This window comes from Saccharomycodes ludwigii, chromosome III, assembly GCF_020623625.1.
Source record: "Saccharomycodes ludwigii strain NBRC 1722 chromosome III, whole genome shotgun sequence".
In the NCBI taxonomy this organism is placed as follows: domain Eukaryota; kingdom Fungi; phylum Ascomycota; class Saccharomycetes; order Saccharomycodales; family Saccharomycodaceae; genus Saccharomycodes; species Saccharomycodes ludwigii.
The window spans coordinates 179,363-205,367 of NC_060202.1; the positions used below are offsets into that span (position 1 = coordinate 179,363).

Genomic DNA, 26,005 nt, shown 5'->3' on the forward strand with positions numbered 1-26,005 from the left:
GGTGTTTTATGTATCAGCTGTATTTTTTTTTTTTTGAAAAAATTGTACACATAGTTTAAAAATATTTCTAAGATAAAAATAAAAACAGAAGAAAAAAAAAATATATATATATAGTACTTAAAATATTATAATATCTTGTTTCTTAAGACATTATAATGTTTACTAACTTCGTATATCCTCCTTTATTATCATCGTTCCATTTAATATATATCATTCCTTGAAAGTACCGCGGCGATCAGCTCTAGCTGCTTTCTTTTCTAAAGTGTCCCAATCTTCACCTTCATCACTTTCATCATCACCACTAAAATCTTCACTGTCATCTGCATCATCGTCGTCGTCATCGGAATATTCGTCAGAGTAATCACTTTCATCCTGCGGATCTTCTTCACTCGCTTCATATTCACTTATCGCCTCTTCCTCCTCATCATCACTAGCTTCGTCTTCAGAACCCATGTTTAAGAAACTCCAACCACCGTTTAAGAAAAATTCGTGTGGATCACTCTTCATAATATTAACCCAATTCAAATTAATAGTAGAAACAGTATATGGAATGTCAATATCAGTCAACCAAGATTTTATAACCTCCAATTCTTCAATTGGTACAGCGTTAATATGAGTAACTGGTTTACTGAAATCTTTGTAAACAAATACAATATCAAAGTTTTTCAACCCAAATTGGACTCTTTCCAAGGCACAAATTTCCACCTCATTCAAGTTAACAACTAAAAATGGTGGTTCTACCAATTGAATCAAACAATCTCTAGTTGGCATACATAAAACAGCAGACCTACCTGGAACACCTTGAAATCCTAATTCTCTAAATGGTATATCAACATCAACCATACCTTTGCTAGCATCCGATATAGCCTCAGCAAAATATTTAAACTCTTTATCCAAAGCGGCTCTCTTTCTTTTTTCTTCTTGTTCCTGTTCTAACTCATCTTCATCACCATATCTTCTAAATTTAGTGTTGGAACGCCTACTATTGTTACCAGTTTCATCAACTGCCATATCAGAGGCTTCTCTATAAAACTGAACATCTTGAATCTTTTTTTTACCTAATAAAATCGGATTTTTCAAGTGCAGGTGGATAATAACGATCAATTCTCCTTTACAAGATTGGAAGAATAAATTTTTGATATTACTAAACAAAACATCGATTCTTATGTCACTTCTTAAGGGAGATTGATACCTAATACCATTTTGATGGATAAACACTGTACCTGGAACACGTTTGGTATCCGGACTTGGTCTGACAAAAACTTGATCCAATCTCTTAGTCCTTCCAGATTTATTTTCAATTAATTTCGCTTGTTGCACAACATCGGCCATCAATTTTTTTTCCTGATCTTTTTTGGTAGATTCTTTTTTTAATTCAGTAATTTGCTTGAAAACTTCATTAATACGATCATTATCCTTAGATCTTAACGTGATGGACTTGACAAATTGGTTGTCTGGGGATTCCTCGTATGGAATTTCGTTAGACTTTTTACTTGGGCCACCAGCTGCCCCTGGAGAATGGAAATTTAATCTTAAATATGTATAAGCACCTTCTTCATTCTTAGAACCATTTTTGTAAGCATTAATGTGCATTGGAACCGGTCTACCATAAATCGGTATAATAATAGTTTGATTTTTCCAATCAACATGTATCTTCAAATCACGAACAGCATTGGGTATTTGAGAATCACGAATATAAGATTCATATTTTTTGAAAACATGGGTCCTTTTTTCGTCTTCGTTACCACCCTCGGAGGAAGAAAATCTTAAGAGTCCATCTTTTTGCAATTTTTGGTGTAATTTTCTTTGGATTTCTCTACGAATTTGTCTTTGATTGTCGGACGTTTCAGGCCCAGATTGGTTTCTTAGCTTAGTTCTCAAAATCTTTGAATTACCACCAACCTCGGGTTTGAATTCCCTCTGTCTAGGTTTAACATTTTTCCTTTCGCTAATCTTCGACTGATCATCGTTTTCAGCAGAGCCTTGTGTATCATCCTCATCGTGCTGGTTTAAGTAGAATGATATGGTGTCCGTTGTCTTACTCACAGTAGTTAAAACGGTTGGTTCTCCAGTTATAGAGTCTAATTGAACGGTATCGGCAATTTGCAAAGCGTAATTTTTATTATCGCCATATTTCAAATTATTGAAACCTAGTGAAATATTAAAACAATCTCCCTTGGAGATCTTTCTATAATCATTTTTAGCACTTAGGACAAATTGTGGGTCTCTAAATTCCAACCCAATTAAAGAACCAATATTTTTAGTCAAATTAGGGATTAAATTTTCCTTCTTCTGCTCCTTTAAAAATTCAAGCACATTTTCGTAGGCTTGTTTTGGAGTGTTGCCAATCTTCAAAAATTTGGTGATGATTTCATTTTGAACTTTCAACAAAAATTCATAGTTTTCCACCATTTCTTTGCTTGGATCGATTAGATATGTTCTAGTGATATTGGAGCAATAATTCTTATAACGTAATCCACAAGAAGCCAGAATGGATCCGCTGCCGCTCAGCTGCTTATTAGTTGAACGAGCACTAACTTTCAAATCAAAAGAATCACCAGATTGAATTATTGGCGAATAAGCCCAATCTAACAAATTTAAATCCAAGGTTTCGTTTTCACAAATTTTTTTCAATTTGGGAGATATTTTTTTCAAGTAGCTAACATCATCAATTTTACTTTCTATATCATCGCTTAGTTTAGCATTGGTTATTCTAAGTTCATCATCAACAGCATTCACAGTCTTGTCGGTCAAATAGTCCATAAAGATATCAGAACTCTTGGAACTAATTCTTAATAGCTCTTGTTCCTTAGAATCTTTATTTTCTAGTACTGTAGATAAACCCAAGGAGCAATCGACAACATTGAAGGCAGATTTATGGGATTCCCAAAGTGGATTCCACTCGTTGATAAATTTACCTTGGTAAACATCTTTTATTGGTAAACCAACAACTGTCTTTCCCTCGTCACTAGCTTCTAACAATTCGAATAAATCGTTGAATAGTTTAGCATTCAACTCAGGATTTTTATTATTTCTTTGCCAAATTTGGAAAATTAAATCGTCAGATAATTTATAATTATCCAATTGAATTAAATGTTTAGCTTTAGCGGCAGAAGTGATCATAACAATTTTTTTTGGGGTGAAAGCAAAAATTGTGGCAGGAAATTCGTAGCCTAAAAGCCAATTGTGTAAGATGGTTGTTTTTTGATATGGATTGTCCTCGTTAGAACTACCTAGAACGAACAACAATGCATTTGGGGAGCCTTGAAATTGAGGGAATGCATCATGTAACTTTTTCAACCTTGTTTTAATAGATTCTAGATCTAAATTCAACTCACTAGTGGACATGATTAATATGACTCTGGTTTTAGTTGTTTCCTTATGTTATTGTATATGTTGTTTTGTATTATTATAAAAAAAAAAAAAAAAAAAAAAGAAATAGTTGCGAAAATTTTTAATATATTAAAAAAAAAAACTTGAATAATAAATTTTTTTTTTTTTTTTTTTTTTTATAATATTTTTTGGAGGGAAGCGAGAGAACGAGAAAAGGCGGGAAAAGCAAAGAAAGATAATATTTTTGCCTTTCTTATTTCTGTGATATCACGTTATACGAGAATATTACTAAAGAAATGTAGTTGAGAGATGGAAATTTGATACTAATTTTAGCCCGCAATTCGATCTAACCGATGCGTAAAATACGAACAATCATATACTGCCTTCCCGGATAACTTCACTTGTTTTTTTTTTTGTTTTTTTTTAATCCAGCTCACTTTGTTTTCGGACTTACTACGGACTTGTTAATTTACTACTTCACAATTTGTTTATTTTTGGATTCTTTAAATTTAATTCTCCTCAAAAAAAGATAATCTATCTTCTGAAAAAAAAAAAAATATAGTAAATTTAAACAACGTAATGTAAATAAACAAAAATTAAAAAGACTTAGCAAAAAGGAGAGAAAAACCAAGTCCTTGGAACAACTCATTTTATTACCCTCTTAGTATATATAAAAACATAAATCCATTTTGGGCTCACTAAGTTATTTCCACTTCAAACGAAAGGTTGTTTATTGGTAGTAATTAACATACCCATACGATAAAAATATTACATCGAAAAAAAATTAAATTTATATACTTTTAAGTTTTTGGGTATCAAAAATAATATTTATTTGCTTAAATAACATTTTTTTCTTTTCTTCTTTTCTTCTTTTTTTAGTTTTACAAGTACAAATATTTATAGTTAATCCATTTATATATTAATCGGTCAGTTTTTCATTGCAACGGCCCATATAATATTTGCGTAGCATATTTACTTTTATACCTTACAGTACTAGCAACACACAAAGTGTTATGTTTTATACTACTGGTAATTAAATGATTTAAAACAACATGATTAGGAATTGGCAAAGCACCACTGTTATTTTCATTTGTTTGGGTGGATGTGCTGCTATTGCTAACATCATTATTAATGCTAGTGTTACTACCAGTATTATTATTATTATTATTATTATTATTATTATTATTACTATTAGTAACATTTCCAGGTGATTGATTCAATATAACCTTTTCCAAATGTGGAGGTAATTGTGGTGGAGTTAACCACGACATATACTGTTGGTTATTTCTTTGTTGATCCAAAGTTAAATAATATTGTTCCATCACCCTCGGATCAGTAAAAACAGCTGGTATATCTATAGTGTATTCATATTTAGGTTTCATCATTAATATAGCTGCATTGTTAGTTTCTTCTGCACTTACCCTCGAATATCCATTCCCAATATCTCTTGGCTCGTTTTCTGATTCTTGTGCAATTTGTAAAGCTAATCTGGAACTATTACTCATCTTTCCCCTAGTTGTCTTATTAACAGAAGAAGCTTGATCTAACGTAGTGAAACCAGTTCCTGCAATTTTATAAGCATTTCTTCTGTTGTTATTATTATTGGTTGGCAGTTGTTGTACTGATCCTGTTGGTTTAGTAGCAACTGCATTCATTTGCTGCTCTTCTTGCTCTTCTGCTTGCTGTGGCAACACAACTTCCAAAAAGTTAACAAAATTACCCATTTGGTCGGTAGCTTGTGGTAAAAAATCACTAATACGTAATTCTCCGTCAACAATAAACCTAAACCTATGTGTGCCTGGTGGTAATTGCAATACAATATGGAAGATGTCATGGTTATTATTGTTATCGTCGTTGTATGGTACTAATGCGATCATTTTTCTCCATTCAGTGAAAGAACCTGTGACATAGACAGAAGTACCACCTTGTTTCCAAACTATATCAACAGGAACAACAGCCAGTAAACTATTTTTTTTTTTATCATCATTAGGAACAGTATTATGGGAAGAGGAGGTAGAGATGGTATCACTGACTACTTGATTTACTATGGGTGGTGTAGCAGAATAGGATGTTGTAGAGGTTGCTGAAGATGAAGAAGATACAGAGGTATTATCATTAATGTTTAAACCACTAACCGAATTTACATTTTCAATATGCTCATCATTTGCATTAGCGCTAGAACTGGTACCATGCACGTTTTCGTGATAAGCATAATCATCATCATCATTAAAGATTAAAGTCGATTTTTTCCTGGTAAAATTTGTTACTCCAGTATGGTCTAAACCATCGTCATCTTCATCTGAATTATCATCAATACTCATTTGAGAAAGGCTTTGATGTAGTAAGGTATTATTACCATTATTATTATTGGAATCATCATTATTGGTGTCGTTGCCGTCTTTATTATTAAAGTATGGTTTTCCATTTTCAGTAATATCTAACATAGATATATCTTGGAGTAATTTGTTATTATTATTATCCATAATTTCGTAGTTGTTATTATTATTATTGTTATTATTATTATAATTATAATTATAGGCGGTATAATTGAACACTAGCTTAATAAGTTTGCGAAACACTCATAAATATATATACTCTATCGTCTTTTAAACCTTACTAATCTATTGATACACAAACACATAATAAGACTAGTAGTAAGTAGAAGTGGAAACAGAGAGAAATTTATTTCGCGAGGTAGTTAATAGCAAATTAACTGTTAACGGGGGAGCAGGAAACAAGAAAAAAAAAAAAAAAAATAATAAAATAGACTGAACTAAGCAAAACAAAATCTGGCCGGGTGATAATAAAAAAATAAATAAATAAATAAAAAAATGGGGGGGAGGGGTGATAAGTACTATCACGTGGTAAGAAATATTCTATTTGCTTTCTTCTTTTCTTTCTTTCTTGCTCACTTTTCCTAAATGCGTTATTCCGAAGGCTTTTTAAAAGTCGCGTAGTTTTCAACGCATCTTAAAAGAAAGAAAAAGAAAAAAGAAAAAAGAAAAAAGAAAAAAGAAAAAAGATTTTCCGGTTAAGAAAAGTTACGTGTGAATATTTATATTTTTGTTTGTATTTTTTTGTGTTTTGCTTTTGTCCCCCCCTGTCCCATTTCCCCCTTTTTATTTATTTTTGATGCTCTGCCTTCCCCCCACACTGTTGCCGCATTATAAACAAAGTTACAGGTTTTGTGCCCCGAATTGTAACTTCACCTCACAAATAATATTCCTAACAGGTCAAGACACCGTCTTTCAAGTAAAAAAAAAAAAAAAAAAAGGGACAAAACACCTAAAATAAAAATAAACAAAATCCTAATAATTAAATAAAATATATATATACTATATATACATATATATGTGTATTATAAAACATGGTCCGATAAAAGAGGTTACGTGATTGGTGGAAAAAAAAAAGAAAGAAAATAAAATAAAAAAAAATCTAATATGATTCTTCAAACGTTATTCAATAAACTCTTGATTGAAGGTAATTTGACCCGAGAACTTGAACATGCATTACTAGCATCAAGTCCATTGGCATTTATAATAATACATCTAGTACTATTACTTCTACTATCATTATCAGCTCCGCTGCTTGAACTATTGTCCTCTTCCGAGTCTTCTTCATCATAACTTAGTGTAAAAATCTTTTTATTACTGGCTATCAAGTTGGGGAGAGGCTGTAATGGCGATGGACCAATAGGAAAAAGTTGTTCATCACTTCTTGTAAATCCTGTTGGATGCTGACTCTTATTTACGGGAACTAACATAGGAGGTGGAGGTAAAATAGAACCATTATGATGCATATTACCAACGGGGTCAGCGCTGCCGAACGCAAGCTTTGGCAACGATGGCAACGATGGCACCGGCGAATTAACAGGTGATGTTTTCATACTTTGTAAAAATAAAGGCTTTTTATCGTTGCTGTGGGCTCCCAAAATATTTATATTGTCCCTCTTTATATTAGGCGAAGAAACCGATTTCCATAAAACAGGTTGAGGACCAATACTATTATTCTCATTGATACTATTACAACTGTTTTCCCTGGAGCTTTCCAATTTTGCCAAAGCCTTAGTTAAATCACTAACAAACATGTGATCCACAGGGTTATTTACCCGAAAATTTGGAGTAGCTGTTGCTGTCGTTTCTGCCGTTATTGTTGTAAAAGGATGTGGTGGTGGCAAGATAGCGGGTGCACTACCATTACTTTGCTGATGAAACTTTGCATTGGCTAATCCTATACTACTGCTGCTATTATTACTGTTGTAAGATGGTAACTGAACACGTGAAGCAGTTGGTGTTAACATAGGCAGTGTGTTGCCCAAGCTATGGCTTTTATTTATTATAGGAATATTGACTACTATATTACTGGTACTAGTGTTCGAACTCTTGGGTGGTGTTGTTAATGAAAGATCGATTTTATTAGTATTAGTAGTACTACTATTATTTTTTTTGATAGGAATATTATCACCAATGGCACTACCTTTTAATATTTTATTCGTAGCCCTGTTCTTACGGACCTTATTATTACTACCATAGCTCTTCCTTTTCTTTTCTTTAAAATGTATTTTAACATGTCTTTTCAATTCGTCACCCCTACTAAATTTCTTATTGCATCCTGGAAAAGTACACAAATGTGGTTTTTCACCAGTATGTGTTCTTAGATGTCTCTTTTTATGCTCCATCCTATTAAAACCTTTCAAACACACCTCACATTTATAAGGTCTATCATTATTATCAGGAGGATATACTATAGCTTTGTGGTTATTGTTATTATAGGTCACTATGCCGTTACGGTTTATAGTCGACATATCTTTGAGCTTTGAAATATATATATATATATATATAGAACTTTTCTAACTTTTATTTTTACTGTAATTTTTCTTTAATGATAAATTTAAATAAAAGCTGTAGTAGAAAGAAAAAGTTAAAACGTAAAAAAGAAGGAGAATAAAGGTAAAAAAAAAAAAAAAAAAAAAAGGAGCTAAAGGATCAAATGAAAATTTATATAAATGCTTAGAATAATAAATAAATGATACAAAATACGCTCAAAGTTATAGTGATGCTATTGGTAAGATATTCCATCCAATAACAAAAAGACAAAAAGACAAAAAGACAAAAAAAAAAAAAAAAAAAAGGATTAATGGAATATGAAGATCCAGATTATAATGGTTATATATATATACACATATGTATAAGGTTTAAAAAAAAAAAATTTAATCTCACATGAAATGGATTATTCAATTGTTTATATATAGTAATAATATTCAGATAAATAGATAAAATTTATTTAACCATTTCTCCCTCCACTTTTTCTTTCGAATATTTTCTCATTGAGAAAAAAAAAAAAGAAAAAGATAAATGTATAAACATAGTAACCAAATTGAATATTTTATTGTTTTAATACACAGTGTAACCGGATAGAACCAAGAAACATTGCAATTGATTTCCGTGTTGAAAAGAAAAATAATTAATATAATAATGCAAAAAAGTTTTTCCGAAGTGTGAAAATGAATAATAAAAACTTCAGAATATTTTTTTTTGTTATTTTTTTGGAAGATTGGAACAATCATACGATTGAGTAAAAAAAAAAAAGTATATATATAAACAAACTTGACTCTTATAAAACGGCGGGGTATATAAGGTGTAATATTGCTACTGGTTGTCGATGATAATTATCATAATGATAATAATACAATGAAATGAGGAGTAGTAATATAAAAATGTTATTTGGGGAAGAAGGGGAAAAAGTATAAAACTAGAGCCTCAGAATATGGGGTAGAACATGTAAAACATGTAAATGAAAGTAGTGTGGAGAAAAGAAATAAAACATACATACGGAAAAACACTTTGTTTAAAGTGGGCCTTGAAATAAAGAAGAATGAGCAGACAGAAAATACTGCATAGGGATGTTGTAATCACGAAATAAGAAACTAGATAATAAAGTAAGTTTTTCCGAAAGATTAAATATAATTAATAAATGTCATATAACAACTGTACATTTTTTTTTATTATACGAACTTCGGAAAAACTTTTCTTTTTTTTTTAAGCTTTTTCCAGAGTTTATGTTTTTTCCAGCGTTTATTTTTTTTTTTAAATAGTATTTTTTTTGTGGGGTCATCATATACTAACTACCCTGTTTCTTATTGCTGCATCCTACCTCCCCCTCCCCAATTTTACCTTGTTCACTGTCTTTTCCACTTTCTTTCCCCCTCTCTTTCTCAAGCTTCCAAAAGTAAATATATAACTAGGCAAATGAAGCAGGATGTTGTGCTTGTTTTGACCTAAAATATGGTAATATTAACAATATTTTTATTATTATTAAAATCTTATTACCATTCTAGTGGGACAAAGAATTACAGCACGCTGTTATATGATCAAAGAGAAAAAAGAAAAAATTGTTAGATACGACAGTGATAAAGAAAAGAATGCATGAAATTTTTTTAGTTTTAAATAATATATACAATTTTTTAAAAAAAAAAAAATAATTCTTTTCTTTTCTTTTCTTTTTATTTTATTTTAATTCTTTTTTTTTATGCTTATGGTCATGATAGAAAAGTAAATGAATTAAATTGAAAACGTGTTATATGCATAGACATATATTGGTGCAGTTACCATAGTTGGACATGACGCACTTATTTCAAAAAAATATTGGATAAAACTAAAATTTATAGGGAAATCCTTCTTATTAACGATAATAAAAAGTAATAATAAGATTTTTGAACATAAAATAGCTTGTAAGATACTCCCAGCTTTTTTCCTTTTTCTTTTCTATACATATTAAAAATAATATTTACTCCCCATCACATAAATAATTCCATTTTAATACTAATACAAGGATATTTTTATGAGCATATTTTTAGATCTCGGTATTCCTTATATACCGAACAGCACCGGACTAGAAAATGGTAGTATTATTAAAAGCGTTAATTTCTACTGATTAATTTTACAACAAAATAATATTAACTATTATATGAAAGTATATTATTTTTTAAAGCCTGGAGGTGGTTTAAAATTCCTAGTTACATTTACCTTTAGTTGTTGCTGTTTATTTTTCTCTCTAGCACCGTTATTATTAATTTTTATTGGTGCCTTAATAATCTTCCCTTGGCTTTTATGTTTTCTTTTGTTGTCTTTATTCTTTTTCTTTGTATATTTCTTATCTAGTTTAACAGATTCCGTTATTCTTTGTTTTTTGGTAGCAAGTATATTTTTATTATCTTCTTCTTCTACTGTTGTTGTTAGAATATGTTCGCCTCTCAATATAATGAAACCTAAGGTTCTACTGGTGGTGCTGATAGCACTAGTCGTGCCACCACGTTTCTTTAAATCTTTAAGCTGTTTATTTGTTATTTTTTTTTCTATACAATCCAATAAACACAGGTTCATATGTTTATCAAAACCCATTAGTTTACCTATATATATGGCACCATTAGTAGTCAACACCTTGATTCTATAATCTATTAAATCACTTAACCTGGTAGTAGAGAAAGTTGTCATCTATCACCTTTTCTATTTATCTATTTATTTTTATTTTTTTCGTATTTATAGAAAAAACAATATTAACTGCTTATATAGAAAATAGTTGGTAAAAAGACATACAAAAATATATAAATATTGGAAGAGAACTTTGTTAAAAAAAAAAAAAAAAAAAGAAAAAAGGAAAAAAAAAATTGTTGTATTTTTTTTAATTCTTCTCAATACACGTGACCACATCTGTTTTACCCGACCATAAACTTTTTTTTATTTTTATATTTATTTATTTTTTTATTTTTTTATATTTAAGTACAATTTTTAACTTAGTTTCGAAACTCAAAAAAAAAAAAAAAAAAAAGGACAAAAGGAAAAAAAAAAATTATTAGAATAACAGTAAAAACGACGAATATTCAGTACAAAGACAAACGGTTAATATAACTTTAAAACTTTTTATACAAATTCTTCAGTAACATTAACCGTCAAAGTTAAAAGAATAATATTTACAACATCAGCCACACTCAAAATGTCGGATCACAATAATATTGATAAGATTAATCAACCATCAACAAAAAATACAATAGCAGAAAATAAATATATTGCTCCAGATACTAATACCGTTAAAGAGGTCAAAAAAGAGACAGGAAAGGAAACTAAAAATGATGATACGAAAATAAAAAGAAATCAAGATAAAACAAAAAAGAAAAAGAGGAGAAGAAACTATGATGAATTGGATTCGGAAATAGAAAAACAAAGCGCTAATAATAAAAAAAGCAAAAAAACAGGGGATCAAGAACAGGCAGGTATTGATTCTAATTCTAATAATCATGATGATGATGAGGATGAAGAAATAGATGATGAAAAATTAGATATGCTGCCTACCATGGAAGGCGAAGCAGATGATGATTTAGAAGAAATAGATGTCAATAATATTATCGATATCGGTAGATCTACAAGAGGAAGAAGAACTAGGGGTAAAATCATTGATTATGAAAAAACAGCCAGGTTATTAGAAAAAGAAGAGAATGGCAACAAAAGAGAAAAAGAAGAGGATGATGGAGATGAAGATGAAGATGCAGATTTTAAACCAGAATGAGTTTAGAATAGATATATTAAATAAAAAAAAAAAAAAAAAGAAAAAGACAGTGGATATATATATTTATATTATATTATATAATAATTGTATTTCTATTTTATATATTAATATATATATATTAATAATAATAACAACAAAAATAAACATAACGATAACCTTTTTATGATTATAATCATTAAAATAATTCACGTGTAATAAAATAAATAAAAACAGAAAAAAAAAAAAAAAATTGAGAAACAAAGATAAATTTAATAGAATAAGGAATAGAATAAACCATAAACTTAATACCAAAAAAAAAAAAAGGAAAACAAAAAAAAGAAAAACAAATACAAACTAAATATGACTTTGTGTATTAATACTAGCACCACTATTTATCATCATAAGAACAATATCCGCTCTTAACAACAGTTACCGCCACTACTACTATTACTAGATTTAACATCTTTACCTGGTGCTGGTGTTAGTGAAATTGTAGGCCCTTTTGGATTCGCCGTACTATTATTACCATTATTTATATTTCCTGCATCAGGGTTATAACCAACAGACAGATCTGCTTGATGCTTGCTGACAATTTGGTAAATAGCAGTAATTAATTCTTCGAAAGCTTTATCGACATTAGTGTTATCTAAAGCACTAGTCTCAGTAAATAACAATTGGTTTTCTCTAGCAAAATTACGGGCTTCTTCCGTTGGGATGGCCCTTAAATGACCCAAATCTGACTTATTCCCAATCAAACCAATAACAATGTTCTCATCCGCATTTTCCTTTAATTCCCTCAACCAGTCACGACAATTTTCATATGAACTAGATTTTGTAATATCGTAAACTACCAAAGCACCCAAAGCACCACGATAATAAGCACTAGTAATAGCTCTATATCTTTCTTGACCAGCGGTATCCCAGATCTGTGCTTTAATCTTCTTACCATCAACTTCAATGGTTCTATTAGCGAACTCTACACCAATGGTTGATTTAGAGTTCATATCAAATTCATTAGATGTGAAACGAGATAACAAATTGGATTTACCTACGCCTGAATCACCAATTAACACTAGTTTAAACAATAAGTCATATTCAAATCCAAAATCTTCTTTTTCCATGGTAACTCTTTTTTTAATAATGTCTTTCTATTTGTTCTAGAAAAGATTTTTTTTTTTTTTTTTTTTCCCTCCTAAAAACCACTTTTAGCAATGTATTTACGAAACAAAGTGTAAGAAAATCTTGAAGACTGGTAAAAGTCGTGTTGTTCCTATTTATTATCAATAACAATTTTTTTTTTCTTTTCCTTTTTCTTTTTATACAATTTATTTAAATTTTTGTACAAAAAAAAAAAAAAAATTTTTTTCCTATTTTTAGTTACCCGAATAACATAACTTTATATACGTTAAAAATCATATTCAATTTTTTTTTTTTTTCAACAAAAAACAAATATCTTATTAATTAATCAATGCCCTATTTTCGGGCACATAGTAAATACAAAGGCCACCATAAATAAATAAATAAATAAATAAATAAATATATAAATATGTAAAAAATTAATTATTTATCTCAAGTATTTTTAATGTACACGTGACCAAATGTATTTAATTTATGTAGAATTTTGCCTAGTACTTTCAAAATCATTATGGTCATCAATATTAAAATCAGATTCAGTGTTCCTGCTGCCATGATTATTATTATTATTATTATTATTATTATTATTATCCTTATCACCATTTTCATCGCCATCGCCCGTATTATTAAACCTATTACCACTATTGATACTTGAAGAATCAAAATCATCCAGAATTAATGAATCTAAAGTAGGCAAATCCTTATCTTTAGTTGGTTTTGGTATCTCTTCACCCAACAAGTCGGCCTGCTCCAATAGTGCTCTAGCAGCAGCAGCAGAACTTTCTTCGTCATCATTTCCAGCACGCAAGAAATCTTCGTCACTAGAAGACGACAATGTGTGTTCTTGTGATCTAGTACTAGCAACAGTCTTACTGGAAGTAACAGAATCAACACGCTTACGAACATGTCTGGCTACACGTCTACCATCAGCAATTAACCCATCAAACATACTACGAACTGCATGTGACTCAATACTGCCAATATAAGCAGAGGAATCTTTAATGTGGATAGAGTTTTTCAGGTTTTGAGAAAAAAAAATCTCATATGTACTATCCGCCAAAATAATCATTCTAAAAGTTGGTAGATCAATGATTTTTGGATGTGTTGGATCCAAAATAACATTCGCCTTGTATTGTTTCTCCTTTTTTTTCCTCATTTCTTCACTGTATTCCTCATCATTGCCCTCATCCAGCTCGATTAGATTAAAATCGTCTGGCAACTCTTCATTTCTTGCGTATTCCATCGATCTCTGTAAAAAATTTTTAGCAGCATTCAAGTACCTTTGTGCTTGCTCTGTTTTATAATGCTCTAAATCTAATTCAACACCAGATGGTAGTTCCAAGGAATCCATCTTAACATTAACATGCTTTTTTTTAATAATGGTTTCTGCAACATCACTTTCAATTTGATCAAGTGTAAGACTATCCACCAATTGTCCATTTTTCCATGGCTCTGTTAGAAATAAAAGCGCTTCTGATATTTTTAAAATGCCCTCTCTATTAATTTTCCCTGACTTATTATCATCAAATAGTTCAAAGAAATACCCTATAGAAAACATCATGTCATTAGAACTTAGTTTATCTATACCCTTAACAACATCTTCTAAAGTTAACTTCCCCTTGTTACCATTGTCCCAATGATCAAACAATCTTTGCAAAAAATCTACTTTTTGCGAATGAAAAGCTGGATCTGTACTAGAACACCAATCAATAAATTTGCTTAGAAAATCGGCAAAAATCTTGAAATTCATATTCGAAGAGCCAATGCCCATAGCGATCTCATAAGATTCAATGCTTTGATAATAAATATCATACAATATAGACAAATCCTCTTGATCCAAATTTTGCAATCCAGTAATATTTCTTAGTTGCGTTCTTTTTGCAAAATTTTCAATATTATCGGTAATTTCTTTCTTGTGTTGTAATCTTCGTTCTTCCACCATCTCCTTCGTGATTATCGAAAACTCTTTAAAGGCAACAACCATTAGCTCTTGAAATTTGGAAACTTGTTTCAACTTTACATCGCTGCTGTTGGGGTGAGAACTTTGATCCAAAGTGGCAAAATAATTTTTTAAAATAGACATAAAAGTGGCATCGTCAGTGATTTTTAATAAGTTTTCGCCATTTACCCTTAGAATAGCCAATGATACCTGAAACAAAGTTTTAGGACCATTGACCCAAAACATATCCATAATTCTCAATGCAAATGTTAAGGGCATGCATGTGAAAAAAAGAGATAAAAACCAAGGCAATGACATAACTGACAATTGAATATCATGTTCAACGATATGATCCCACAATAGGGGTAGTCTTTCTTGTACAAATGACTCAAAGACTTTTTGATCCAATAAAGTCCCATACATTGTTTTAGAATAGTAACCAGGAACATATTTTTCACAAAGGGTAGTTAAACACCAAAAAGCCTGTTCTTCAGACATGAAAATTAACAATACTGCAACAACAATATTCATGGCTTGACAATAACCAACATCTGGGTTTTTCCAAGAATATGCAGTTAAAACATTTCTCAACCTGGTTATACCCTCTTGAGTTCTATAAGCTGGGTATTCCGGTAGAGACCTATTTAGATCTTTTTCAATTTCATCAATTGCTTGTGATTTCTTGCCATCGTTTTCCTCTAAAATACTTTCGTACTCGGCATGATACAATAACCTATCATACATAGACCCACAACATAATTCCCATATTTCACCTCTTAATTTGTTTGGAATACCGACTCTAATTAGTTTATTGTACTGGTGATTTTTCACAATGGTTAAATTTTTACCATGTTCCTGAAAATAATCAAACCATATTTTCATTTTCAACTTTTCTTTTGTGTACACTTGATCGCCAGGAAAGTTATAAATGGAACCTAACCCCATTGGGGGTACAGGAACATCGGGCAGTTGATAAAAATATTTATTAATGATAAATTCAGAGTAACAAGTATTTAGAAATGGTTTTAATTCATTTTTAGCTCTAGGTACGTTTTTTTTCAAACAATTTTTCATATTTATAGCAAAGCTTTCACTTTTGGTAGTTAAACCAATAAATCTAATCAACAAAGTGATGCCAGAATATAATGTTAACATTAAAACTAAAGTGTTAGAATTGGCTCGTTCCAACTTGGTGATTGTAGATATATTCAAAGTAAACACACAACTCGACTGATCATAGTTGTCTGTAAATACCAAAAAGTGTGGAGTTAAGTATAATTTGCCAGTAAAAACATTTAATGGATCTATATGCTTTGTGGAACTATCATTAAGAGTAGCAGTCTTTTTCAAAGCATGCATATTAGTGTTCTTATTGTTCTGTATAATTGTAATATCTGCAATTACATCTTCTATGATATACTCTTTCTCAGGTAAATGATATTTCTCCTTGAAAAGTTCATCTCTTGTTTTGATAAAACTATTACCATTATTGGCAGCATTTAATAAGGAAGACGCTTTTTCACGTATAGACGAAAAAAATGACATGAAATTGTTGGATACGTTTCTTCGTAGCCCAGTTTTAGTATTTGATTATAGTCTTAGGTGGAGAGAAAGAAAGAAAAAAAAGAAGGATTATTAAAATTTTTTTTTGAACTATTTTGCTGTATAAGTTACAAGTACAATGTTTAGTGAATTTTATCGAGTTTAAAAAAAAAAAAAAATATAAGGAGCTGTCAACAAATAAAAGGAGATATTTTTTTTTTTTTCCCTTTTCTTTTTTTTTTTTTTTTGGAAGAAAGAGGAAAAAAATAATAGCTATGATCATAGCAAATAATAAGTTATTGTCTAATGATTAATGATATGCGGATTTAGCTCAGTTGGGAGAGCGTCAGACTGAAGATCTGAAGGTCCTGTGTTCGATCCACAGAATTCGCAAATAGAGATATGCGTTAACTTTTTGCTTACTTCAAGCATTTTTTTTGTAACCTGAATAAAAATGGGTCAGTTGATCCATATTTACCAAACAAACATCATACGTAAAGCGATACAAAGAATTGGAAAAAAAAAAATTGTTAATAAAAAATTTGAAATATCATAATACAATTCATAACTAGCTTATAAATACAAAAGTAAATAAATAATTAAATAAATAAATAAAATTAAAAGTCCAAATTATAAATACTGTTATCTCGCAATATTATGTATCGACTCTACTGTGTAATCCACAACTTCATTCCCGTCAGTACTTGGTGCTTCGCTGTCATTATTTTTGTTTCCCTTATTATGCTCAACGTTTGATTCGCTGGAGCTTTGCACCTCCTTTACCTTTTCATGACTGTGGTGATGATGATGATGGTGATGATGATGATGATGAGTATGATTATTATTAACGTTATTATTACTGTTATTATTACTGTTATTATTACTATTGTTATTACTATAATTGTTGTGAACAGAATGATGGCTGTGGTCTGAAGAACCCACTTTATCGTTCAAATTTTCTTCAGTATCGTCATTAATTTTAATTTTAACCGAAGCTGGTGCATTAACAGACAGTGTTTTCACATCATCAGATATGGTAGAAAGATTGCCAGTAACTGAGTGATTATCGCCCTTTGAAAACTCGTAACCGTCATCCACAACAATAGAACTAGGTCGCATGGGTAAGTAAGCTTCTTTTATTGAAGATTGAATGACATCGTTCTTTAAAAAATTGGAAAATTGTTTTATGGATTCATATTTCGAGTCCCTTTTCTGTCTTGGCTTAAATTTATTTCCGATGATATTACCTGCATGCTGTAACACAATCTTAATTATATCTTTCTTCAACGTGGCAATAAATTCCTGTCTTGACCAAATCTTATTTTCATATCTGATTGTGGGAACTTTTACAATTAAATTATCTACATTGGACAATAAACTGTGTGTACCTTTATAGCTAACACAAACCGTCATTTTTTTAATAACAGCAGAACGAACATTAAAATACTTATTAGAGCGATTGACAATTTCATTCATACCGTCATCCGTACTGACCAACCTACGCGCCACGGTTGGAGTCTTGGTTCTCTCGCCAGATATTCTTGATCTTGTTTCCAAATCCCAAGTTTCAAAAGTTTTAAATCTCATTAATGATTCTGAGGAGGAATTACTATCGATACTTTTCCTTTGGAAGAAACCTCTCATGGCCGATGGTGAGCTGATCCTATTGGATCTCATTTCTGATGCTGCGGCGGTATCGTTATTATTACTATTATAACCACTAAAAACACTAACAGAATTGTCATCATTTTGCTGGTTTGATTTATTTTCTTCGGTAGGGAAAAACAAGAAATCAACAATTTTTGTCGCAGTTTTATGATCTAATTCGAATTTAATTGGCTGAAAGGCAATAACTAACTCCTCCAAATCCGGAATACCACCAACAGGTGCTCCCATGTACCACATTATTTCAATCAAAGGTGCATTATGAACATGATTGTAGTAATTTTTGTTGTTATCCTTTTTGTATCGTAAAATCTTTCTTCCGCTTGAAATATCATAGGGAGATATTAAGTCTGCATAAACTGGGTTTTCTTGCAGATTGAAACAGTGCAATGTAGACACTACTACTTTGTTCGTGTTAGCACCATCTGTTGACTGAGATCTATAGAAGGATGAGGGGCCCAAACCAAAGGTAATAAATGGCTTTTTCTTTTCATCATATAGTTCCCATATCAAATCATCAGCGCTGACCACCCAATGTAATTTAGATCCACTATTGTTTGCTACGTCTTTAATCTTGTTATAATTTTTCTTTAAAGCAGACATTAATAAACTTAACTCAAACTTGGTAGCTTCCAATTCAACTTTAATATCCAAACACATTTCATCATATGCAGCCCGGTCTCGTAATTTCAACAATCCTCTTCTATAACAAATATCTCGAATCTTATTTTGTAGTCCAAGAATAAAATCCACACTTAATTTGTCCAAATTATTTTTCAATTCGTCAGCCAAAAATATTTTCGATAGTTTTTCAAGTTTTTTGTCCATATTTGAACCAAATGCCAGTATTTCAGTCACAATATTATAAATAGCAGAATATTGTTCAGCATTAGAGGCAATATGTAATTCTGGGAACCCAACACGGAAAATAGGATCCGCATTACCCATTAAATGGGCACTCATATCGTAGTATAATGGGTTGGGCCTTGTAAACGTTAAAAACATCGCATTTCTTTTCAAAAAAGTGTAATCATCCAATAAAGAAGCATCGTAACACATCTCTATTGGCATCCATGGTGGCCAGTTGCCTAGCTCCTCATCAGTACCATACCCTTTAGACTCCACTAAAAGTAAGTCGTTATCTTCTAAGTCGCTTTTTTCCATAATAAAAAAATTGGCATCGGTTAATAAAGTACAGTATCTGGTTTCTTTCAAGCTTCTAACACCATTTATCAAATCATTTAGCATAGCCTCCTTTTGAACAACATCTATAACCCCAATTTCAATATCTCTGGCTGCAATTAAAATAGACCACTCGGTTTCTATACTAGAAGTCACTTGTATTTGGGGCATTATCAACTTGATTATGTTATTATCAGTAGTGTGGAAATTTTCGTCTGCAACTTCCCTCACTAGCTCTTCGAATTTTACAATAAAATCGGTATTGGAAATGCTTGTATTTGTTTCGAGTATGGCATCAAGGTGCGGCTGTTCTACTGGTATTTCCTGTGAACTGGTTTTTAATAATTCCTCTACAATTTCAATGGCTTTATGCGACAGAAAAAATTTAGAAGTTTTCCTATCAGAAACTTTTGAAAAATAGTTCAACAAATACTCCTTGGTCTTTTCGTTTATTTTCAACAACATGTTATGAATCATAAATCTATTATCAAAACTGGTGTCAACCGAAGGTGTGGATTCTAATCTCATGTTTCTAAGAGAATCAATTGTTGTTGTTTTAACAAGAGTTAAATTATTAGCCATCAAATGGATTTCTGAACCCACATCGTCCTGATTAGGGTTAGAAATGGAATCGATTTCTTCTTCCAACGTAGAATTGTTATCAAAAACATCTTCTGGAACTTGTGAAAGTTTAACATCTTGGATAATCTGATCCATAATGTGCTTTCTGTGACAATAATCTCTAATTTGTCTTTCTAATACGTGTATTTTTTGTCTTAAATCGTGACTAGAACCACTTTCATGAAGTGAGCTTAACTCTTTTAATTGTTTTTCCTTTTTATGAATTTCATTAACGATTTCATTTCTCCTCCTCTCTGCAATAGTTTCCTGAGTTTTCTCTGGGTGATTTTTCCCGTTAATACAATCATGAGAATTTTCCCCACCAAATGGGTATTTTAATTTTTGACCCTTTCTTTCAATGTTTCTGAAATAGGATATTCTTGGCGAAAATAGTAATGGGATGGTGGTAAATTTTAATGGTACTTTAGAATCCAATTTTATTTCATTCAAATCAATATAATCATCAAAATTGTACCACTTGTAATCAAGATAATTTGAAGAACTTGCATGGTGATTGACATTACTTTTAATAGAATCAGTACTGCTAAAAAACCCCATATTTTTCGCTAAAAGTTCTTCGATAGCTTCCTGGTCAAATACAGTTGAAATAATTCTAATATCAGAGGCTATACAATCAACTTCCCCTTGATCAATTTTAAACTTCCACAACGGCTTGATACGTTGCAATATTTCGTCTCTGGCAATCATTTTTAATTTCTTTTCATGAAGATCAATTTTTAAGGAATCTACATTAGCCTTTAATCCAGTGTACGCCACATTATTATTTTCCTTCAAATCCAAGTCTGAATCAGCATGTCTGTACACATGAGAAATTGATAGTGGTGCAAAGGATAAATGAAATTTCATGGTGAATAAAGATTTACCAAATTTCTTACCACTTTGGACCAAGGAGGGAAATAATGGGCCTTGCCTAATGGGACCTGATGTATAAGTGTTGAATAAATTCCACCAGGTTAAAAAATGACTCATTGTATTCGGTGCCAGATGTAGCGAATTATCAGATATATCCTTATTATCAGAAAAGACACCAAAGGACATATGAATAAAATTACTTCTAAAGCCCTTGTATGAATCATGATTAGTGTCAATAACATATATTGGATTATATAAACTAACTTTGTAATGCTTTTTGAAATTGGTCTGTCTTGGCTCCTCTCCCGCCTTTGATAGATCGCCCCCTTCAAAAAGCAACCCCATTTTCCAAGTAACATGGCCATCAGATTTCATAAGTATTTTGCTAAATCTTTCATCAATAATATTTGTGGTAAAATCGCGTATACCTAATATGAAGGTCTTGGATATTATCTTTAAAAATTCCTTTGGATTCGAGTTTCCATGCACATACATCTTAGTACCACCACTCCAACAAAAAGTTAACCCTGCCCCATCATCTATGATCTTGTAAGGGTCGTTTGAACCTTTGATATTAAAATGGAACTCGCTAGTGTCCGACCATGAAAACACCAATCTTCCGTGAATCAATAACCTGAATTTATCCCAAAATCCCAACTTTTCAGAGGGGTCTAATGGTGGCTTCGTTAAATAATCAAACCACAGCATAAATGATTGATATCCAGGTTGCAAAGATTTCCCCCAAGTTAAAATGGTTGGTGTTTCAGAATCTATCTTGAATTCTGCATTCATGATTGTCTTTATGGGATTTAGAGTACGCAATACATTAACACCAAAGATAGAGTTTGTAGGTTGATAATCATACTTTTTATCAATGTCAATAAATGGGATCCAAACACTTCTTCTGGCGGTAAAATCAGCATGTTGTTCGGCAATCACGAAATCGCCTGTAATGACGGTTTCTGGAAATGACAAAATAGGCAATGGATAATCTCTTAAAGTGAAAACCCAATTGGATACTTTTAAGTTTAAGTTAATTGGTATTAAAATCGAATAAGTGGAATTTTTTGGAATACCTTTACCATAATCATATAAAAAATCTGCATAATTGTCAACGCCAAAGGAAGGTTGTCTGATAAATAAATCTAAATCAGTTAAAGTCATGGTTAATAAAACACATTTTTCATGACCATAAAACCATCTGATTTTCTCACCCAAAATTGTTCTCTCAGCCACTTGATAAGCGTTTCTTGTGTGGAAAGTTAAGACTGCCTTTTTCATTCTATTAATCCACGATGTGGAAAGGTTTCTGTAAAGTTTGTATCTCATATCCCGGATATCCTCTTCGGTGTATTCATATAAATCAATAGCATCCTCGTCATTTTCTTCACAACTTCCGTAACTAAGATAGTCCTCATTGCCAAATGAAACAGGAGAGCTCATTCTTTTGTATGCTGATTTTTCAGGATTATTATTACTGCAACTCTTTCTATTATTTACATTATGAATAATGGATACTCTGTTTTCAAATGCCTGTAGTTTTTCCAGTCTTGATTTCTGTTCGAGTTTACCCACCTTAAAGATCAAACCTAATTCATGCTCAAAAGTGTCCTCATCCACCTTTACCGAGAAATTCTTGGCTCTAATTCTAAATGGTGGTACTCTTTTAGGTTGCTCATCTATTGGCTCCAGTTGTTTAAATTGAGTTAAATCTTTGAATGATGATTTAATCTGTTTGTACGACTTAAAAGTGAAAACTAAGTTGTCCACGATGGTATAAAATCTTAAATGATACTCTGTTTTCATTTGAATTAATTTAGTGTCGATGGTAACAAAATTCTCTCTCATATATTCCCTAACATCGAATACTATGTCATGAATGGTGAATAAGCGAATGAAAATGTCCTGATTTTTGGGAACATAGACTGATTTTGCCAATAAATAAAATTTATGAATCGATATCTTTTGTTTATAACCATCGATTCTAATTTTATGAATAGTGAATTTTAATTTCAAATCATTGGGGAAACTGCCATCAATATATATACATCCAAACTTTATTTTCCATGGCCTGATTATATCCGCCAATGTCTTACTTTTCTTCTTTGTCTCTGTTTCTGTCTTAGTTGAGGTTTTATGTTTTTTAGGAACAACTCTATGACTGAAGGCATATTTGTGGAAAATACTTTTCAAATAAAATATCACCCATATCAAATTTATATCGAAATTAATTTTAATTTCAGGTATGTACAAAGAGACTGTAAGTTTGCTGGATTCAAAGGATAAATCAACCATTTTAGCAACAAAATTCTCGACCATTTTCCCATCATTGTCACGCATTAATTTAGTAATGGTACCGGATATTAAATCAAATTTTGAATAATGACGGTCAAAAAATATATAAGATTCCTCTAGATTTATTGAAATACCATGTGCATAAGAAAACAAGTTTGCATACCCGGGATCCAAATTTGGTGGAATGAAATTATGTATCATACTAACAATGGAAAAATTTTTTAATCTTACCCTTAACTCGTAATTAAAAACAGCTGAAGCTTTTTTCTTTGGAAGGAAATTGATATTGTTATTATTAGTGTATTGGTCTTTAATATCCGTTATATATTTCATTTTCAGCAATGCTAAAGATCTATTCGTTTCCCTCATGGAATTCAAGGCCTTTAGATTATTAATATAGATGCTTAAGTCTCTTAATGTGCTACTAATTAAACCAGGATATTCAATAATATCTGAATTATATGCTTCAAATTTGCTAAAATTTAATATTGGAATTGATTGCATCAGCGACAAATCTAAATTTCCCGATGGTTTTTCGTAATAAATTATGGATAATGAATGTATTTTAAGGTGATTTTGCGAATCGTTATCGGTTTTTGCTTTATTATGGTTATTGTGATTAATTTTCAATATTGGCTGGATCAAATTTTTGGCATGATGTTTGACGTAGCTTTTTTGATTCTGAAACAATAAAGAGATGCTGCTATTTTTTAATGCAAAATGCGATGTCTCAGAGGTTTTCAATGTAAAGGATACGTTTGATATAATAAATTTAAACACAAATAATATAGCCTCTTTTGTCAATGAAGAAATATACTCATTAGTGGTTTGAGTGTTGGGATTATTATTCGAAGATAGCTTGGAATTGATGTGGTTTTCTATATTATCCTCTTCTTGGGTTTTCATTAATCTGGTGTATTTTCTAATTAAATGATGTGAATAATGCTTTAGGAAATATTCGACCTGTTCCAAATCCAAGACAATGGAAGGGTCAATAATACTCAAGGTGGAACCAACTTTTAAAGGCTCTTTATACTTGTTTCTATTGTTATTATTTTCATCACTCGTCGTTACAAAATATGATAGTAAGTCCGTGGTACATATCAGATTTAACACAGGAACACGTAGAACCTGTCTTTCTAATAAGCGGAAAACAAAAGTATTACAGGTGATGGTAATTTCAAATTTTAGCAGCCATGGATCCTGATCCATTAGATCAACCAAACCATGCCTGAAATGCCTAATAGACTTAATATAAAAAATGATTGTTGAACAAAATAGTTGACATTTATACTCATAAAATTTTACTCTGAGGTTTTCCACTTTAATATCCAAAACATTTAAATTTGTTATAATCACTTGGTATTTGGTGATGATATTTTTAAACAATAAATTTTTGTCAATGGGGGTGTTCTTTTCCGGTTGATTGTTTTCATCCTTGGTTGAAATATTAATATTGGTGTTATTATCATTATCATTATCATTTTCTCGTGTTTTAAAATGCTTAAAATCGGATATATTGATACACATTTCTGCTAATTTTAAAGAGGATTTCCAGTTCTTTAGCACGATAGTTTTGGAGGAGATATCATTAAAATGGAAATCAATAAGGAGTTCCAAATGATGCATTTTTTCTTCTGTAAAAGCCATTCTTAAATCATGGAAAAATATAGAGAATCTTAAAATATTATCTTTATCCTTAATTTCGAATTTGATGGAGCCATAATCTATGTAGTAGCTTTTATTCTTATAAGTTAAATGAACATTTTGAATATTTATATTCAATGGTAAAATCCAGGCGATGATTTTTTTTAGCCAAAATCCATGCTTAATTTTTAGCTCTAAATTTAGAATTTCTGGCGTTCCTTTATTAGGATTCTTATGAACATTGGGAGATTTCACTGTTTCTGGAATTCTTAAAGAGACATCAGTTAATTCTATGTGGAATACTCTTATTGAGTCTATAACTTTCCTATTAAAACATAGTTTTCTTATATATATCCTATGGTGCAAAATACTTTCAAATGTGATGTAATAAATTGTACCCCATAGCAGTATCAAACCTACTGAACAGGTATATAATTTTGAAGTGAAGTGTAGTATTGTATTTATTATGAAAAAAGTAATTATTTTTTGGGTGAGTATATAAAACAAAGAGAATAATGTAATTGATTGAATTTGTTCCAGTACAAAGTTTTTGCATAATATGAGATATTTATTCATTATTGTTGTTCGTGGGGTGACGATTGTGATTGTTATTTGAGGGTTCTATCAAGTACATATACAAGTGAATCTAATATAAAAATACAAAGAAGAAAAAAAAAAAAGAATATATTATTAGTGTAATTGGAAATAGATTAGAAATAAAACTGGTAGTGTTAGTTATTAGTTGATGATTTTTTATTTTATAATCAACAAGTTTTTTTATTTTTTTTTTTTATTGTCAAGTTATAGAATAGATGGAATTATATTTTTTGTTTACTTTAAAATTGGACCACCTCTGCTTGCCCTTTTTTTGTCCCTATTTTTTGCTTCTCAAAGAAAAAAAAAGGAGAAAGATGGCGAGAAATACAGTGAGAAATACAGTGAGAAATACAGTGAGAAATACAGTGAGAAATACAGTGAGAAATACAGTGAGAAATACAGCGAGAAATACAGTGAGAAATATAATGGAAAACTTACAAAAATGTTAATTGTTATTTTAATTTGGAAAAGTTTTTTTTATTATTTTACCCGATGTATCCGTCCGTGACAATAATCCGGGGCGGATATGGAAGAGGGGAAGGGGCGAATCGTGAAGGGGCGAATCGTGAAGGGGAAAAAGACACACACAGAATAAAAAAAAAAAACCCACGGAATGTGAGAAGAAAACGTAAAATT

At 30.9% G+C, this 26,005-nt stretch overlaps 8 protein-coding genes and 1 non-coding gene across 9 annotated transcripts; 2 read left to right on the forward strand and 7 right to left on the reverse strand.

Moving 5' to 3' along the window:
- Positions 1-210: 210 nt before the first annotated feature.
- Positions 211-3,348, reverse strand: SPT16 (chromatin-remodeling protein SPT16; the record flags this gene model as incomplete). Its single annotated transcript, XM_046077087.1, has 1 exon — positions 211-3,348. The coding sequence occupies one exon, from the start codon at positions 3,346-3,348 to the stop codon at positions 211-213; it is 3,138 nt and encodes a 1,045-aa protein (XP_045934802.1).
- Positions 3,349-4,268: 920 nt separating this feature from the next.
- SCDLUD_002326 (protein kinase subunit beta) lies at positions 4,269-5,816 on the reverse strand (the record flags this gene model as incomplete). Its single annotated transcript, XM_046077088.1, has 1 exon — positions 4,269-5,816. One exon carries the CDS (start codon positions 5,814-5,816, stop codon positions 4,269-4,271), a length of 1,548 nt encoding a protein of 515 aa, XP_045934803.1.
- A 965-nt stretch (positions 5,817-6,781) lies between these two features.
- Positions 6,782-8,137, reverse strand: SCDLUD_002327 (C2H2-type zinc finger protein; the record flags this gene model as incomplete). Its single annotated transcript, XM_046077089.1, has 1 exon — positions 6,782-8,137. One exon carries the CDS (start codon positions 8,135-8,137, stop codon positions 6,782-6,784), a length of 1,356 nt encoding a protein of 451 aa, XP_045934804.1.
- Positions 8,138-10,310: 2,173 nt separating this feature from the next.
- SMB1 (mRNA splicing protein SMB1) lies at positions 10,311-10,826 on the reverse strand (the record flags this gene model as incomplete). Its single annotated transcript, XM_046077090.1, has 1 exon — positions 10,311-10,826. The coding sequence occupies one exon, from the start codon at positions 10,824-10,826 to the stop codon at positions 10,311-10,313; it is 516 nt and encodes a 171-aa protein (XP_045934805.1).
- A 499-nt stretch (positions 10,827-11,325) lies between these two features.
- Positions 11,326-11,895, forward strand: CHZ1 (Chz1p; the record flags this gene model as incomplete). Its single annotated transcript, XM_046076624.1, has 1 exon — positions 11,326-11,895. One exon carries the CDS (start codon positions 11,326-11,328, stop codon positions 11,893-11,895), a length of 570 nt encoding a protein of 189 aa, XP_045934806.1.
- A 398-nt stretch (positions 11,896-12,293) lies between these two features.
- On the reverse strand, positions 12,294-12,995 carry SCDLUD_002330 (Rab family GTPase; the record flags this gene model as incomplete). Its single annotated transcript, XM_046077091.1, has 1 exon — positions 12,294-12,995. One exon carries the CDS (start codon positions 12,993-12,995, stop codon positions 12,294-12,296), a length of 702 nt encoding a protein of 233 aa, XP_045934807.1.
- A 488-nt stretch (positions 12,996-13,483) lies between these two features.
- On the reverse strand, positions 13,484-16,492 carry MDR1 (GTPase-activating protein MDR1; the record flags this gene model as incomplete). The annotated part of the gene is made up of 1 exon (XM_046077092.1): positions 13,484-16,492. One exon carries the CDS (start codon positions 16,490-16,492, stop codon positions 13,484-13,486), a length of 3,009 nt encoding a protein of 1,002 aa, XP_045934808.1.
- Positions 16,493-16,809: 317 nt separating this feature from the next.
- SCDLUD_002332 lies at positions 16,810-16,882 on the forward strand. The gene has a single exon. It is a non-coding gene; the product is annotated as a tRNA-Phe (tRNA).
- Positions 16,883-17,131: 249 nt separating this feature from the next.
- On the reverse strand, positions 17,132-25,348 carry HOB2 (Hob2p; the record flags this gene model as incomplete). The annotated part of the gene is made up of 1 exon (XM_046077093.1): positions 17,132-25,348. The coding sequence occupies one exon, from the start codon at positions 25,346-25,348 to the stop codon at positions 17,132-17,134; it is 8,217 nt and encodes a 2,738-aa protein (XP_045934809.1).
- Between the last annotated feature and the right edge of the window lie 657 nt (positions 25,349-26,005).